Source organism: Salvelinus fontinalis, chromosome 26 (genome assembly GCF_029448725.1).
Source record: "Salvelinus fontinalis isolate EN_2023a chromosome 26, ASM2944872v1, whole genome shotgun sequence".
NCBI classification, from domain to species: domain Eukaryota; kingdom Metazoa; phylum Chordata; class Actinopteri; order Salmoniformes; family Salmonidae; genus Salvelinus; species Salvelinus fontinalis.
The window spans coordinates 29,626,608-29,642,753 of NC_074690.1; the positions used below are offsets into that span (position 1 = coordinate 29,626,608).

The 16,146-nt window shown below is 42.1% G+C and overlaps 1 protein-coding gene across 3 annotated transcripts; it reads left to right on the plus strand.

Moving 5' to 3' along the window:
• Positions 1–300: 300 nt before the first annotated feature.
• Positions 301–3,886, plus strand: LOC129824077 (protein transport protein Sec61 subunit gamma-like). Of its 3 annotated transcripts, none has more exons than XM_055883385.1 (4): positions 301–407; positions 823–934; positions 2,280–2,382; positions 3,740–3,886. In XM_055883385.1, exons 2-4 carry the CDS (start codon positions 841–843, stop codon positions 3,747–3,749), a joined length of 207 nt encoding a protein of 68 aa, XP_055739360.1. In that variant the 5' UTR covers positions 301–407; positions 823–840; the 3' UTR covers positions 3,750–3,886. The 3 variants fall into 3 exon arrangements, with proteins under 3 accessions (XP_055739360.1, XP_055739362.1, XP_055739361.1); XM_055883387.1 differs by lacking the exon at positions 301–407 and adding an exon at positions 434–496; XM_055883386.1 differs by lacking the exon at positions 301–407 and adding an exon at positions 503–586.
• Positions 3,887–16,146: the final 12,260 nt, after the last annotated feature.

Genomic DNA, 16,146 nt, shown 5'->3' on the forward strand with positions numbered 1-16,146 from the left:
TGACTAAAATGTAAAATGTATTTAAAGGTTAACAGGCACCCCCTTTCTTTTTTAGCATTATGTTCACAGAAGTACATTGGTTTCGGAATTATCACGGGCACGGTGGTTTACAATATCCATTTAGAGGTTCTCAGGAGAGCATGTAGCTTAGCTATTCCATTAGGCATTATTTGATTCATAAGTAAGTACATTTACTAGATTTACTCAGGACACGAAAGTTCGGTTTGCACCCCCGTGAGAATGTCGCTACTTTTCCTATTTCGCCTGCGTCAGAGTTGGCGTCATCCTTCGCATCCGAGTTACCCTTGAGCGCATGCGTATTTACCCAATGTCGACGTCAGCTTTTAGAACATACGTGGCCTTTACATAGAGCAGTCACATAAATAGGTCTTCAGAAGAGAACTCCGGTAAGTCTACTAGAATTACCCTATCACATTAATTTACAGATCTATTTTTGTGTTGTTAATAGTTTAGAAGTTTCATCAAGAAACGCATTGTAAGATCTTTACCAATATATTGTTTTCAGAAGAACAATCGTTACAATGTAGCTATCTTTCATTGGCTGAGCTGCAGTATCGGCTACAGAGTAACTACCTATTTCAATGTCTTCACGAAATGTTAAACATTGGCACAAACCAGTGTGTTGAAATTTTAAGGCTACCCAAGCCTGAAGTTTATGGTACTGGAGGGTTACACTGGTGTATAGGCTACTGAGCTACAGCAAAATGACACTAACCTAAAAGCTTACACTGTATTAGATGTATATATGCTGCTGAGTAGGCCTATACATTACCTTATAAATTGTATTTGTTCCCCCATTAGGATCCAAACCTTTCCAACATGGACCAAGTAATGCAATTTGTGGAGCCCAGCCGGCAGTTTGTGAAGGACTCAATAAGGCTTGTGAAGAGGTGTACCAAGCCAGACAGAAAAGGTAATCTATTTTATATCATAGTTATTTATCCTTATCGTGAATGGCTGGCTGTTGTGAATGGTCGACGTTTCTTAGACAACACGGTACCCTTATACTGTAAATAAAATGAAATGTAGTTAGTTACCTTTTGAGGAATTCTCACAAACCTCCCTTCCTAGCATGATGTCATCATAGATGCGTAGAACTGATTGGGCATATTTATTTGTATTATAGATCATTCCTTTCTGCCACTGTCTTTTATTTTCTGCTTTTATCAATTGACGGTCCAAATCCATACATAATTTTTTACAATAATAATATCGTACATTTCTTGTATTGAATTGATTTAATGATTTGTTAGCCTCTGTTTGATCTAACTTCGTAAAGTAGCATTGTAGCATACAAAAGGTAGTGCTGAGTGATTAGTGCTTTTTGAGGTAATTTCGGTAAGATTATAAAAAATAAAAAATCTGTTTTCAGTTTCGATGTATAAAATAAAAAAATAATGCATTGTGGGTTGAATGCTGTAACGACACAGAATAAAACAATTAATAAGTCCCATGATGGCAGTGACTGCCTAATACTGTTTATCACTTATTAACCAACATTTATTCACATTACTTTAATAAAATATTTCAGTTGTGTGTATATAACATTTGATGACTTTATTATTTAATTCCAAGTCATTATCGCATCTGTATAAAGCTGCTGCCTATGCTGTCTCTCAAAATAACAATTGTATTAGTAAATAAGGCACACTTTTATGACTGCTGAATACCAACTATCCATCACTTAGTTCATCTATTTTCTGGTAGAGATACCACGTTAAGCAACTACACTCACCCTCTCGTTCGCGCATTCTTTTCTCGTCTCTTCACTCTCCATGTCTTCCCCACACTAACCTAACATAGCATGCAAAGAAACACACATACCGGACAAGGCACGCAATGGATTGTGGTCATTGTAGTTAATTATCATGTTTTCATCACTAAACAATGTAGAATAATGGCCTGTTGGAAACTACTACATAAATCACATCTGGCCCGGAATGTGTGATCTCTCGAGAAACTGCTCAATGTGCGTATTAAGCACACCGAAATAAAACAAACAAAATGGAATTCACATAATTGTACTGCTCTCGGGTCAATTAACGTCAGCTGTTTTAAAAACCGAAAAATAACCAACATTTTGGTTAATCGCGATGCACTAACAGAAGGTAGCAAACTACATTGTTTTACAATAACAATACTGTACATGATTTGATTTAATGATTTGTTAGCCTCAGGTCAACCAAACTGTGTAAGGTAGCAGCCAACAGAATTTGGCCATGCAAAATCTGATTAAACTTTGTTATTTTTAATTTCAGAATTCTCAAAGATTGCAATGGCCACAGCAATAGGTTTTGCTATCATGGGTTTCATTGGTTTCTTTGTCAAACTCATCCACATCCCCATCAACAACATCATTGTGTAAGTATTAATCAACCATAGCCTAGTATTACTGTAAATCAGTGCTATTCAACTATACTTTTATAGTTGCAGGGGTGCTGAACATTTTTCAACATGCAATTATTCTTCAGAAGAACTATATAGTTTTATATATATATATATATATATATATATATATATATATATAAAACTATGCACACACACCATATAATGCAATTAAATGTTGCTGAAAGTAAATTGGTAATTTTTCCTCCTCTGAAAACAAAGTATTTTGTCTTTATTGCCTTAACACACAGTGATAAGATGGACCAGCAGGCTATGTGATGCTCTATATTAGGAAACAAATGCCTACCAATGTATTTAAGAAAACCTTTGACTCTGGCCTTATTGCCATTAACTCAATAAAGGCTAAAAATCACACATGAAGATATAGCAATCCGGTAGCCTTATTCAACATTTCAGTCTAAAGGAAGTATGCTTTGAATTCATTTTCTCCAGACCTTAGTAGGGCCGGGACGATTCTTTTCCATGGCAAAAAATAAAACATATAGCGGACCAAACTATTAACATGCTGTATGTAAAATATTGTGTGCTATAGCTTGGGAAATAAATAAATGTTACTCTGGATGACAACATTATGTTTGTTTCCAAAAATTGGGCTGTTTTTCCTAAAAAAGTTAAAGCCACTTTGTGTTTTGTTTCCTTGCCTCAATACTAACGAGTATCGTGATACTGGTTTCGTCCCGGCCATAATTATTTCCCAAGCTATAGAAGTCAATATTTTACATACAGCAGGTTTTTAAAGGACCAAATAGTTTGGTCTGCTATATGTTTTAATTTTTGCCATAGAAAAAAATATTGCAACAATGGTATCATCACAGCCCAAGTTATTGTCTGTCTTTTTTTCTCATGCGTCCTTCTAACGAGTCCTGCCCACCTTGTGAGGGTCATAGAGGGGTGCACGTTCCGGAGAGTCTTAGCTTTCAGGAATGGGGTCATAATAGATGCTATAGTCCAAACCATTCTAACGCTAAAGCAAAATTCATAGGAAGAAAAAATCGAATTAATTTCCCATCTAACGCTAGAAACTACACTAATGGGCCTAGTAGCATTTGTCATTTTGGCAATAAACATAAGATTTTTGCATGGAATTTCCTCCCCAGATTTTTTAAATAATGTTCCAGAACTGATCAGGGGTCCAGTGTGAATTGAGAAAGGGCCCAATCAGGACTGTGCGCCGGCAATTGAATTGCCCTTCTGTAAATCAATCACTGCACAATGATGATAGATGGCACTGTTCCTTCATGGCAATTGCTTTTTCATATTTTAAAACATTCTTATCTCTTTTAAATTAATTAATTGCAATCTTGTCTTGCAGTGGTGGTTGAATATCTCCCCGGACTGACTGACTAGCTGCAACAAGACATGGGCTCAAATGCCGAGAAGTGTTTTTTTTTTTTTTTTGTATATTATTATCTTCAGTTCATATTTGTTTGCTCTGTAAATAAATCTGGCTAAGTAAGAATTCAAATCTCTGGTGTTAATTTCCTCTCAATAACTGAAAATATGAACACTGATCAGGAGTGTTGGAATTCACCGTATTGTTTTGATGAACACATTATTGGTTATATTTCCTCTAATCTCGTTCCCAGACACTTCCGCCCCAAATGCGCGAAGAGTCTGGTGGGCCAATGCATCAAATTTGGCATTAGTTAGCCAATACAGAAAGATCGGGGGAAACTCGTGCCGCGTTGTCTTATTTGGCTTAATCTACCAACCAATTATCTCCCACAACACCTTCCCCCTAACCCCCCCCCCCCCCCCACCCCATGTGTGTTTACAGATTTACGTCTTGCAGTCATGTGATTGGCTAAAATGAAATGAAAAATACTTTACTCAGTAAGGTCACTCCCATAGATTTCAATGTTCACTCCCACTAAGGCCAACTTTGAATCCTTGATGTCCCAGGCTTATATGCGCCGTGCGCTATTTTTTTATTTTTTTTACCTATATTTAACTAGGCAAGTCAGTTAAGAACAAATTCTTATTTACAATGACGGCCAAACCCGGACGACGCTGGGCCAATTGTTTCCCCCCCCCCCCCCCCCCCCTCCCCCCTATGGGACCAATCACGGCCGGTTGTGATACAGCCTGTGGACGATGTTATGTTTCCTCTAAGGAAGGACTAATGCTGTCTTCCATTACTGATATGATGACAGTACACCCGGAATAGATTGATTAAATCAAGTTCATTATCTTCTGTTTTTCATTTAATTCCAACATAAATGTAAGAGTTATTCCGTCTCAGTTTGTTTTGCACAACTTCACATCATAGTCAGATAAGATAAGCTTGCAGAGCTGCTGCTACACAAACTTTTTCTATTTACTATGTTCTCTTGTGTAGTCCCTGTTCCCTTATAAGGCTAGCAGCTAACATGACCTCTTTGTACACTGCAAAATCTTGAGAATCAGAGAGGATCTCTAGGGAATTCTAGTTATGTGCGCCTGTGTGTTCCATATTATATGACTTGGATTTTCCTCCCCTCTTACTAACCTTTTAGTGCTGTAAATATTGCAACACACACAAGGAAAACAGTAGAGCTGAAGGAACTGAATTTGAAACACTGTGGAAGGTTCAAAGCCCAGAGTGAGTGAATGTTCTATTCAGGCTTATGGATTTTAGGGCCAGAAGGGGGATATCTGTATGGATGACATTTTGAAGAGGTGAGTAAAATCATAAGCTTCATGTAATAAAAATCATATCCAAGTACTGTATGAATCATTGATGCTGAGGTTGCTGCAACATTGCCTACTATGGTGTTTGTTTCAGAGCAATGGTGTGGAAAAGACCAATCAATAAGGTATAATATCCCCATAAAATAAAATACCATTGACCTATTCTATTGAGAATAGGTCATACAAGCTGAGAGGCACAGGGAAGAGTTGATCACACAATTCACAAATATGAGCATTCACAACATTCACAGTAGGTGTACTTCACATATGGTGTAAGTCTTCTCCATTGAGACAGATAAGAAAATACAAGTGCCGGGTGTAGGTCTTACCTTTTGAACACAAAAGGGCATGTTTACGTTTGCGTAATATACACTGCTCAAAAAAATAAAGGGAACACTTAAACAACACAATGTAACTCCAAGTCAATCACACTTCTGTGAAATCAAACTGTCCACTTAGGAAGCAACACTGATTGACAATAAATTTCACATGCTGTTGAGCAAATGGAATAGACAACAGGTGGAAATTATAGGCAGTTAGCAAGCCACCTCCAAAAAAGGAGTGGTTCTGCAGGTGGTGACCACAGACCACTTCTCAGTTCCTATGCTTCCTGGCTGATGTTTTGGTCACGTTTGAATGCTGGCGGTGCTTTCACTCTAGTGGTAGCATGAGACGGAGTCTACAACCCACACAAGTGGCTCAGGTAGTGCAGCTCATCCAGGATGGCACATCAATGCGAGCTGTGGCAAGAAGGTTTGCTGTGTCTGTCAGCGTAGTGTCCAGAGCATGGAGGCGCTACCAGGAGACAGGCCAGTACATCAGGAGACGTGGAGGAGGCCGTAGGAGGGCAACAACCCAGCAGCAGGACCGCTACCTCCGCCTTTTTGCAAGGAGGAGCAGGAGGAGCACTTCCAGAGCCCTGCAAAATGACCTCCAGCAGGCCACAAATGTGCATGTGTCTGCTCAAACGGTCAGAAACAGACTCCATGAGGGTGGTATGAGGGCCCGACGTCCACAGGTGGGGGTTGTGCTTACAGCCCAACACCGTGCAGGACGTTTGGCATTTGCCAGAGAACACCAAGATTGGCAAATTCACCACTGGCGCCCTGTGCTCTTCACAGATGAAAGCAGGTTCACACTGAGCACATGTGACAGAGTCTGGAGACGCCGTGGAGAACGTTCTGCTGCCTGCAACATCCTCCAGCATGACCGGTTTGGCGGTGGGTCAGTCATGGTGTGGGGTGGCATTTCTTTGGGGGGCCGCATAGCCCTCCATGTGCTCGCCAGAGGTAGCCTGACTGCCATTAGGTACCGAGATGAGATCCTCAGACCCCTTGTGAGACCATATGCTGGTGCGGTTGGCCCTGGGTTCCTCCTAATGCAAGACAGTGCTAGACCTCATGTGGCTGGAGTGTGTCAGCAGTTCCTGCAAGAGGAAGGCATTGATGCTATGGACTGGCCCGCCCGTTCCCCAGACCTGAATCCAATTGAGCACATCTGGGACATCATGTCTCGCTCCATCCACCAACGCCACGTTGCACCACAGACTGTCCAGGAGTTGGCGGATGCTTTCGTCCAGGTCTGGAAGGAGATCCCTCAGGAGACCATCCGCCACTTCATCAGGAGCATGCCCAGGCATTGTAGGGAGGTCATACAGGCACGTGGAGGCCACACACACTACTGAGCCTCATTTTGACTTGTTTTAAGGACATTACATCAAAGTTGGATCAGCCTGTAGTGTGGTTTTCCAAATCCAGACCTCCATGGGTTGATAAATTTGATTTCCATTGATAATTTTTGCGTGATTTTGTTGTCAGCACATTCAACTATGTAAAGAAAAAAGTATTTAATAAGAATATTTCATTCATTCAGATCTAGGATGTGTTATTTTAGTGTTCCCTTTATTTTTTTGAGCAGTGTAAGTAGGCCTAGATAATTAGGCCTAGTCAAGTTTAATTAATGATCTGATGAGGTAAAAATGAAGGGAAAGGGGCATACCTAGTCAGTTATCCAACTGAATATATTCAACTGAAATGTGTCTTCCACATTTAACCCAACCCCTCTGAATCAGAGAGGTGCGGGGGGGGGGCTGTCTTAATCGACAACCACGTCTTCGGCACCTGGTTAACAGTGGGTTAACTGCCTTGCTCAGGTGCAGAACGACAGATTTTTACTTTGTCAGCTTGGGGATTTGATCCAGCAACCTTCAAGTCATAACTACAGTAGCCCTACTCAATCTTTTCTTTCAAGTGTGTCCATCCACTGTTTGACTAAATTACACATATTATTCATATGGATAATGGATGAAAACCTCCTGAGGCAATAACAAATTAAACATTCAAATTAGAATTCTCCTTCAAGTTAGTGATTAGTCTGTGGCTCTGTATGAATATTTTATGTTGTATGAGGCGAGACTGTTATTCCTAACACTTTTCAACATTCCCCCTTTTTGTAGGCAGACTGCTGTAGCCCTCAGACCAGAGGCGTCATGTCCCTGTGCCCCCTTAGATATGTCTTCTTTAAAATATATGTATATACACTGTGGCCAGTTTATTAGGTATGCCCATCTAGTCCCTTTGCCTCCAGAACAGCCTGAATTCTTCTTGGCATTCCCCACACCATTACACCACCGCCACCAGCCTGTACCGTTGACACCAGGCAGGATGGGGCCATGTATTAATGCTGTTTGCTCCTAATCCTAACTCTGCCATCAGCATGACGCAACAGGAACCAGGATTCGTTGGACCAGGCAATGTTTTTCCACTCCTCAATTGTCCAGTGTTGGTGATCGCGTGCCCACTGGAGCCCCTTCTTGTTTTTAACTGATAGGAGTGGAACCCGGTACGGTTGTCTGCTTTTGTTTTGTTTCTCACATTTTATTGGTCACATACACATGGTTAGCAGATGTTATTGTGAGTGTTGCGAAATGCTTGTTCTTCTAGTTCCGACAGTGCAGCTATATCTAACATGTAATCTAACAATTCCACAACAATTACCTAATACACACACACATCTAAGTAAAGAATCAGAATAAGAATATATACATATAAATATATGGATGAGCAATGACAGAGCGGCATAGGCAAGATGCAATAGATGGTATAAAATACGGTATATATATATATATATGAGATGAGTATTGCAAAGTATGTAAACATTATTAAAGTGGCATTATTAAAGTGACTAGGGATCCATTTATTAAAGTGGCCAATGATTTCAAGTCTGTAAGTAGGCAGCAGCCTCTCTGTGTTTGTGATGACTGTTTAAATTAACAGTCTCATGGCCTTGAGATAGAACCTTGTTTTTCAGTCTCTCGTCCCAGCTTTGATGCACCTGTACTGACCTCACCTTCTGGATGGTAGCGGGGTGAACATGCAGTGGCTCGGGTGGTTGTCCTCGATGATCTTTTTGGCCTTCCTGTGACATCGGGGCTGTAGGTGTCCTGGAGGGCAGGTAGTTTGCCCCCGGTGACGCGGTGTGCAGACCGCACCACCCTCTGCTGCAATAGCCCATCCGTGACAAGGACCAACGAGTTGTGCATTCCGAGATGCCGTTCTGCACACCACTGTTATACTGCGCTGTTATTTGCCTGTTTGTGGTCTGCCTGTTAGTTTACACGATTCTTGCTATTCTCCTTTGAGAACTTTAGGCTATCAAATTAGAGTAGCTAGCTTGTCTAACTATTTTAGCTGGCATGCCTGCTGGCAAGGTTTGTAGACTTTAGAAAATAGACATACTTTTAACATAGAATGAAGCATAATGATATGGCTTTAGATAGCAGGAAAAGGCTGTTTCAGGTGTTTGAAAAATGCAAATTCTTCACCCCCCAGCCATGTTCACATACTTTATGCCCCTTCAGATTTTTTGGGATGCATGACGGCCTTCCCACTGACTGCAATGTTATCAGTGCAGTAGATGTTATTAACCTATACATGTTTAGTTATATAGTTGCAGTAGGCTATGTTCAGAATTATTCAGTGAAATAACACAGATATAAAAATATATATATATATATATATTGAGCGCCAACAACTCAACATAATCATTCTGGGCAGGGCTGTGCACAGACCTTTCAGGAGGCAGGTGTTCAACCTGACACCACCACCCATAAGGGCTCTTTGTAGACTGGAAGGGCAAAGGGGCATGTGCTCTGTACAGGTAGAGCCATGTGATTCAGATATGGCTGTGTTGTTATGGAAAGGAAGTGTGCGGGACGGTAAAGGGGTATAGAAAAAAAAAACTAATCTCACGTCACCGAAGTGTGTCCCCTTGTGTATGTTTGGTGGACCATTCTACAGTTCACTATATCAATCTCATCTTTCAGAAGGCGGCTTGGATTTCTTTTTTGATTCAGTTAGTAACTCTGTTATAGAAGAAAAGCTTATTAAACTTTGTGATTCTGATATAGATAATACTGAGTTGGACCAAGCCATTAAACAAATGCCTATAGATATATCTCCTGGACTGGATGGCCTGACTCCTGAATTCTATCGACATTTTTGGCCTGATATTAGAGAGTTTTGCTTTTGGTCTACAAAGAGGGTATTGCTAATTACCTCCTTCTTTGAAACTGGGACTAATAGTTCTTATACCCAAACCAAAGAAGGACTCTCTTTACCTGGACAATTGGAGACCAATCACGTTGTTGGCTACTGACTATAGTGATAGCATGAGACAGAGTCTACAACCCACACAAGTGGCTCAGGTAGTGCAGTTCATCCAGGATGGCACATCAATGCGAGCTGTGGCAAGAAGGTTTGCTGTGTCTGTCAGCGTAGTGTCCAGACCATGGAGGCGCTACCAGGAGACAGGCCAGTACATCAGGAGACGTGGAGGAGGCCGTAGGAGGGCAACAACCCAGCAGCAGGACCGCTACCTCCGCCTTTGTGCAAGGAGGTGCACTGCCAGAGCTCTGAAAAATTGGTTTTAGATATTTTGATTATAGTGAGTTCATAGAAGATGATGGCTTTATATTGTTTTTTAGAATTTTTTAAGGCTTTTGACATTAGAGCACAACTTTTTATTTAGAACTCTCTACTTTTGGGTTTGGGGAGAATGTCTGTAAAGTGATAAGGATGATGTATAATGATATTAGCAGTTCGGTTGCTATGAGTAATGGCACATCCCCTAATTTCTCTATTGCTAGAGGAATTAGACAGGGTTGTCCAATCTCCCCTCTTTTATTTATTTTAGCCACAGATTTACTAACAAATCTGAGAAATTATAAGGGCTCCATATTTTTGGTAAAGGTAAAAATATCAGTCAATTTGCAGATAATACTGCCCTTTTCCTAAAGGATAGAGCGGCTATTCCCTTGGCTATTGACAGAATCATGAAATGTTCTATAGCCTCTGGGTTGACTCTCAACCTTAACAAATTTGATCGCATGCCAATTCATTGCTGTGACTCTGTCACGCCCTGACCATAGTTTGCCTTGTATGTTTATATGTTTTGTTTGGTCAGGGTGGGATCTGAGTGGGCATTCTATGTTGTATGTCTAGTTTGTCTGTTTCTGTGTTTGGCCTGATATGGTTCTCAGTCAGAGGCAGGTGTTAGTCGTTGTCTCTGATTGGGAACCATATTTAGGTAGCCTGTTTTGTCATTGTGGGTTGTGGGTGATTGTCTATGTGTAGTGTTTTTGTTTCAGCACTATGATTCGTTAGCTTCACGTTCGTTGTTTGTTATTTTGTATAGTTTCGTTAAGTGTTCTCTGTGTTTATTAAATTCATAATGAACACTTACCACGCTGCATAATGGTCCTGCGATCCTTCAAACTTCTCCTCCTCAAACGAGGAGGACGACGAACGTGACAGACTCCGTCAACATTGCCTCCATACCTGTTAAAAAGGAAGTTAAATATTTAGGAATTCTTATCACAAAATAAAATTCAGATGGAGAATCTTTAAACATTGAAAATATGATTAATTCCATGAGAGTTTCATTAAGTGTCACGACTTCCGCCGAAGTTGGTCCCTTGCCTTGTTCGGGTGGCGTGCGGCGGTCGACGTCACCGGTCTTCTAGCCATCGGCACTCCACCTTTCATTTTCCATTTATTTTGTCTTGTTTTCCTGCACACCTGGTTTACGTCTCCTCATAATTACTATGAGTATTTAGCCCTCTGTTCCCTCCATGGCTGTGTGGGGTATTGTTTATTTGTCGAGGTTGGCACGTTTCCGGCTGGTTAGCGCCAGGTTTTATGTATACCTGTGTTTTGTGGCAGCCTGTATTTTGTACTTTGTTTGTGGTACTTTGTGCTGCCTTACTTGTTTTGGGTATTTGGTTTTGGTGACGCTGTTGCGTTCTGGTCTTACTATTTGCCTCAGTAAAGTGCTTCGTGTTCACTCATCTCTGCTCTCCTGCGCCTGACTTCCATGCACCAGCTACACCCACCATTGACATTAAGTCAGTGGCTGCAATGTGATATCTCAATTTTGGGTTATATTCTTTTGTCCAAGACAGATGGCTTATCTAGAATCATTTACCAAAGTCAATCTCTTTTTCTTTCTTCTAATAACATTTTTAAAAAGTCAATTCTGTTATATTTAGATTTGTTTGGAAGAATAAAATGAATTATATTCGGAAATCACAATTAGTGAAAGACTATGATCGTGGAGGTTTACAGGCTATTTATTTTTGAGTCGTTAGTGGGTGCTTTTAAAATGAAATGGTTGAAATTATGTCTGTCTAATCCTACCTCAATGTGGTATCATATCCCTAACAGTCTGTTTAATCAACTTGGTGGACTTGAATTCCAAATGACCCTTTTTTGACCCTTCAAAATAACCTGTGAAATTTTGTGAAAGTTTCACCAGCAAATATTATTTTTCTGGAAAATGATATTCAAGCACAATTTTTCCACCCACAAACATTGATTTGTAATAATAGGGTTATTAAAATTAATGGGAAATCCATTTTCAAAGGCCTTTGGTTTGACAAGGGTATTCATGTTGTATGTGATTTGGTAGGCAACACTGGGGAGTTTTTGCCGTTTGATGAGTTCATTGGTAAATGTCAGGTTAATATTACTGAGAGAGAATATATGAAGGTTTGCAAAGCAATTCCACTTCCTTTACTTGGACTTATTAAGAACACTTTGTTATAGTATGAGGTTGTTCTCTCTTTTCCAAGTTTACAAATTTAATGACTTGAATCTTTTGGATAGAAAATGCAACAAGAGATGGATACGATTGGCAGTTAGTGAAGTAATTTTTGGTGATTATAATTCAATATATTGCTATGGAAGTGACCAACCCATGCTATGGTCAAAAATGACTACCTTTTACCTTACTTGTCCAGTTATCCCAAAAGTTAAATAAACTAATTTTAAAATATATTCTTCCATCTACCCTGTTAATGATTTCTTGCACAAAAGATTACATTGTTACAAAATGCCTTGTGTTTTTTGTTCCTCTGATTCCGAATCTATAGAGCATTTATTTTTCATGCTGCCATTCTAGTTAAATGGATTGAAATTTATGAATGATTGTGTATAAAATCTCCAGAATTACCTACACTACCGTTCAAAAGTTTGGGGACACTTAGAAATGTCCTTGTTTTTGAAAGAAAAGCACATTTTTTGTCCATTAAAATAAAATAAAATAGTTCAGAAATACAGTGTAGACATTGTTAATGTTGTAAATTACAATTTTTTTTATGGAATGCCTACATAGGTGTACAGAGGCCCATTATCAGCAACCATCACTCCTGTGTTCCAATGGCACATTGTGTTAGCTAGTCCAAGTTTATAATTTTACAAGGCTAATTGATCATTAGAAAACCCTTTTGCAATTATGTTAGCACAGCTGAAAACTGTTGTTCTGATTAAAGAAGCGATAAAACTGGCCTTCTTTAGACTAGTTGAGTATCTGGAGCATCAGCATTTGTGGGTTCGATTACAGCCTTAAAATGGCCAGAAACAAAGACTTCTTCTGAAACTTGTCAGTCTATTCTTGTTCTGAGAAATTAAGGCAATTCCATGCAAGAAATTGCCAAGAAACTGAAGATCTTGTACAACACTGTGTACTACTCCCTTTACAGAACAATGCAAACTGTCTCTAACCAGAATAAAAAGAGGAGATGGAGGCCCCGGTGCACAACTGAGCAAGAGGACAAGTACATTAGAGTGTCTAGTTTGAGAAACAGACGCCTCACAAGTCCTCAACTGGCAGCTTCATTAAAGAGTACCTGCAAAACACCAGTCACAACATTAACAGTGTCACGCCTTGACCTTAGTAGTCTATGTTTTCTGTATTATTTTGTTCAGGTCAGGGTGTGACGAGGGTGGATATGATTGTTTTGTATTGTCTAGAGTTTTTGTAAGTCTAGGTGTGTGTGTGTAGTCTAGGCATATGTAGGTCTATGGTGGCCTAGATTGGTTCCCAATCAGAGGCAGATGTTTATTGTTGTCTCTGATTGGGGATCCTATTTAGGTTGCCATTTTTCAGTTTGGTTTGTGGGTTATTGTCTATGTGATGTTGCATGTCTGCACTCAGTGTTTATAGCGGTCACGTTCGTTTTGTTGTTTTGTATTTAGTTTGTTCAGTATATTTCTTTATTAAAATAAGTATGTATTATAATCCCGCTGCGCCTTGGTCTCCTCTCTACGACGTTCGTGACAGAATAACCCACCAAACAAGGACCAAGCAGCGTGAAAAAAAGGAACAGCGCTTAATAGGGAAATGGACCTGGGAGGAGATATTAGATGGAGCAGGACTCTGGACACAGCCGGGGGAGTATCGCCTTTCTGAAGAAGAGATAGAGGCAGCGAAAGCAGAAAGGCGATACTACGAGGAGAAGTGCCGGAGAATAGAGGAACGGCGACGAGATGAGGAAACACGGCTTGCACGGAAGCCCGAGAGGCAGCCCAATAAAAAAAATTTTTTTTGGGGGGGGGGGGGGCACACGGGGAGATTGGAGTCAGGTAGGAGACCGTGGGGAGCATGTAACTGGTCAGGCACCGTGTTATGCAGAGATGCGCACGGTTTCTCCAGTTCGCATTCTTAGCCCGGTGCGCTCTATTCCAGCTCCTCGCGTTTGCCGGGCTAGAATGGGCATCCAGCCAGGACATATTGAGCCAGCTCTATGTTCTGGATCACCAATGCGTGTCCACGGTCCAGTGTATCCTGTTCCCCCTCCCCACACTCGCCTTGAGGTGCGTGTCCTCAGCCCGGTACCACCAGTTCCGGCACCTTGCACCAGGCCTCCAGTGCGCCTCCAGAGTCCAGTACGTCCTGTTCCTCATCCCCGCACTCGCCCTGAGGTGCGTGCCCCCAGCCCGGTACCACCAGTTCCGGCACCACGCACCAGGCCTCCAGTGCACCTCCAGAGTCCAGTACGCCCTGTTCCTGCTCCTCGCACTCGCGCTAAGGTGCGTGTCCCCAGCCCGGGACCTCCAGTGATGATCCATGGCAAGAAGCATCCAGTGATGATACATGGCATGAAGCCTCCAGTGATGATCCATGGCAAGAAGCCTCCAGTGATGATCCATGGCAAGAAGCCTCCAGTGATGATCCATGGCACGAAGCCTCCAGTGATGATCCATGGCAAGAAGCCTCCAGTGATGATCCATGGCACGAAGCCTCCAGTGATGATCCATGGCAAGAAGCCTCCAGTGATGATCCATGGCACGAAGCCTCCAGTGATGATCCATGGCAAGAAGCCTCCAGTGATAATCCATGGCAAGAAGCCTCCATTGATGATCCATGGCAAGAAGCCTCCAGTGATGATCCATGGCAAGAAGCCTCCAGTGATGATCCATGGCACGAAGCCTCCAGTGATGATCCATGGCAAGAAGCCTCCAGTGATGATCCATGGCACGAAGCCTCCAGTGATGATCCATGGCACGAAGTCTCCAGTCATGATCCATGGCACAAAGCCTCCAGTGAGGAGTCATGGCACGAAGCCTCCAACAAAGGCTGCCAGTACGGAGCCTCCAGCGACGCCCTCCAGTCCGGAGCCTCCAGAAACGTTCTCCAGTCCGGAGCCTCCAGCGACGCCCTCCAGTACAGAGCCTCCAGCGTCGCCCGTCAGTCCGGACCCGCCAGAGTCGCCCTCCTGTCCGGAGCCGCCAGTCGCCCTCCTGTCCGGAGCCGCCAGAGTCGCCCTCCTGTCCGGAGCCGCCAGCGACGATCCCCAGCCCGAGGCCTCCAGCGACGGTCCCCAGCCCAGAACATCCGGCGATGATCCACGCAGTGAGGGTCCCCAGCCTGGGGCCTACGGCGAGGATCCGCAGTCCAGAGCCCCCGGCGATGATCCACGGGTCAGTGCTACAATTGAGGACTCAGTGTAAAGAAGGAGGGAGGCGTCCAGATCCAGAGCCGCCACCGAGGGTAGATTCCCACCCGGACCCTCCCCTATAAGTTCAGGTTTGCGGTCGGGAGTCCACACCTTTGGGGGGGATACTATCACACCCTGACCTTAGTATTCTATGTTTTCTGTATTAGTTTGGTCAGGTCAGGGTGTGACGAGGGTGGATATGATTGTTTTGTATTGTCTAGGGTGTTTGTATGTCTAGGTGTGTGTATAGTCTAGGCATATGTAGGTCTATGGTGGCCTAGATTGGTTCCCAATCAGAGGCAGCTGTTTATTGTTGTCTCTGATTGGGGATCCTATTTAGGTTGCCATTTCCAGTTTGGTTTGTGGGTTATTGTCTATGTGATGTTGCATGTCTGCACTCAGTGTTTATAGTGGTCACGTTCGTTTTGTTGTTTTGTATTTAGTTTGTTCAGTATATTTCTTTATTAAAATAAGTATGTATTATAATCACGCTGTGCCTTGGTCTCCTCTCTACGACGTTCGTGACAAACAGTGAAGAGGCGACTCCGGGATGCTGGCCTTCTTGGCAGAGTTGCAAAGAAAAAGCCCTTTCTCCGACTGGCCATTAAAAATAAAATATTAAGATGGACAAAAGAACACAGACACTGGACAGAGGAACTCTGCCTAGATGTTCAGCATCCTGGAGTTGCCTCTTCACTGTTGATGTTGAGACATTTATAAGTGACCCCAAACTGTATGTTTATCTTTGATGATGTTAAATGGCATTATGCTTA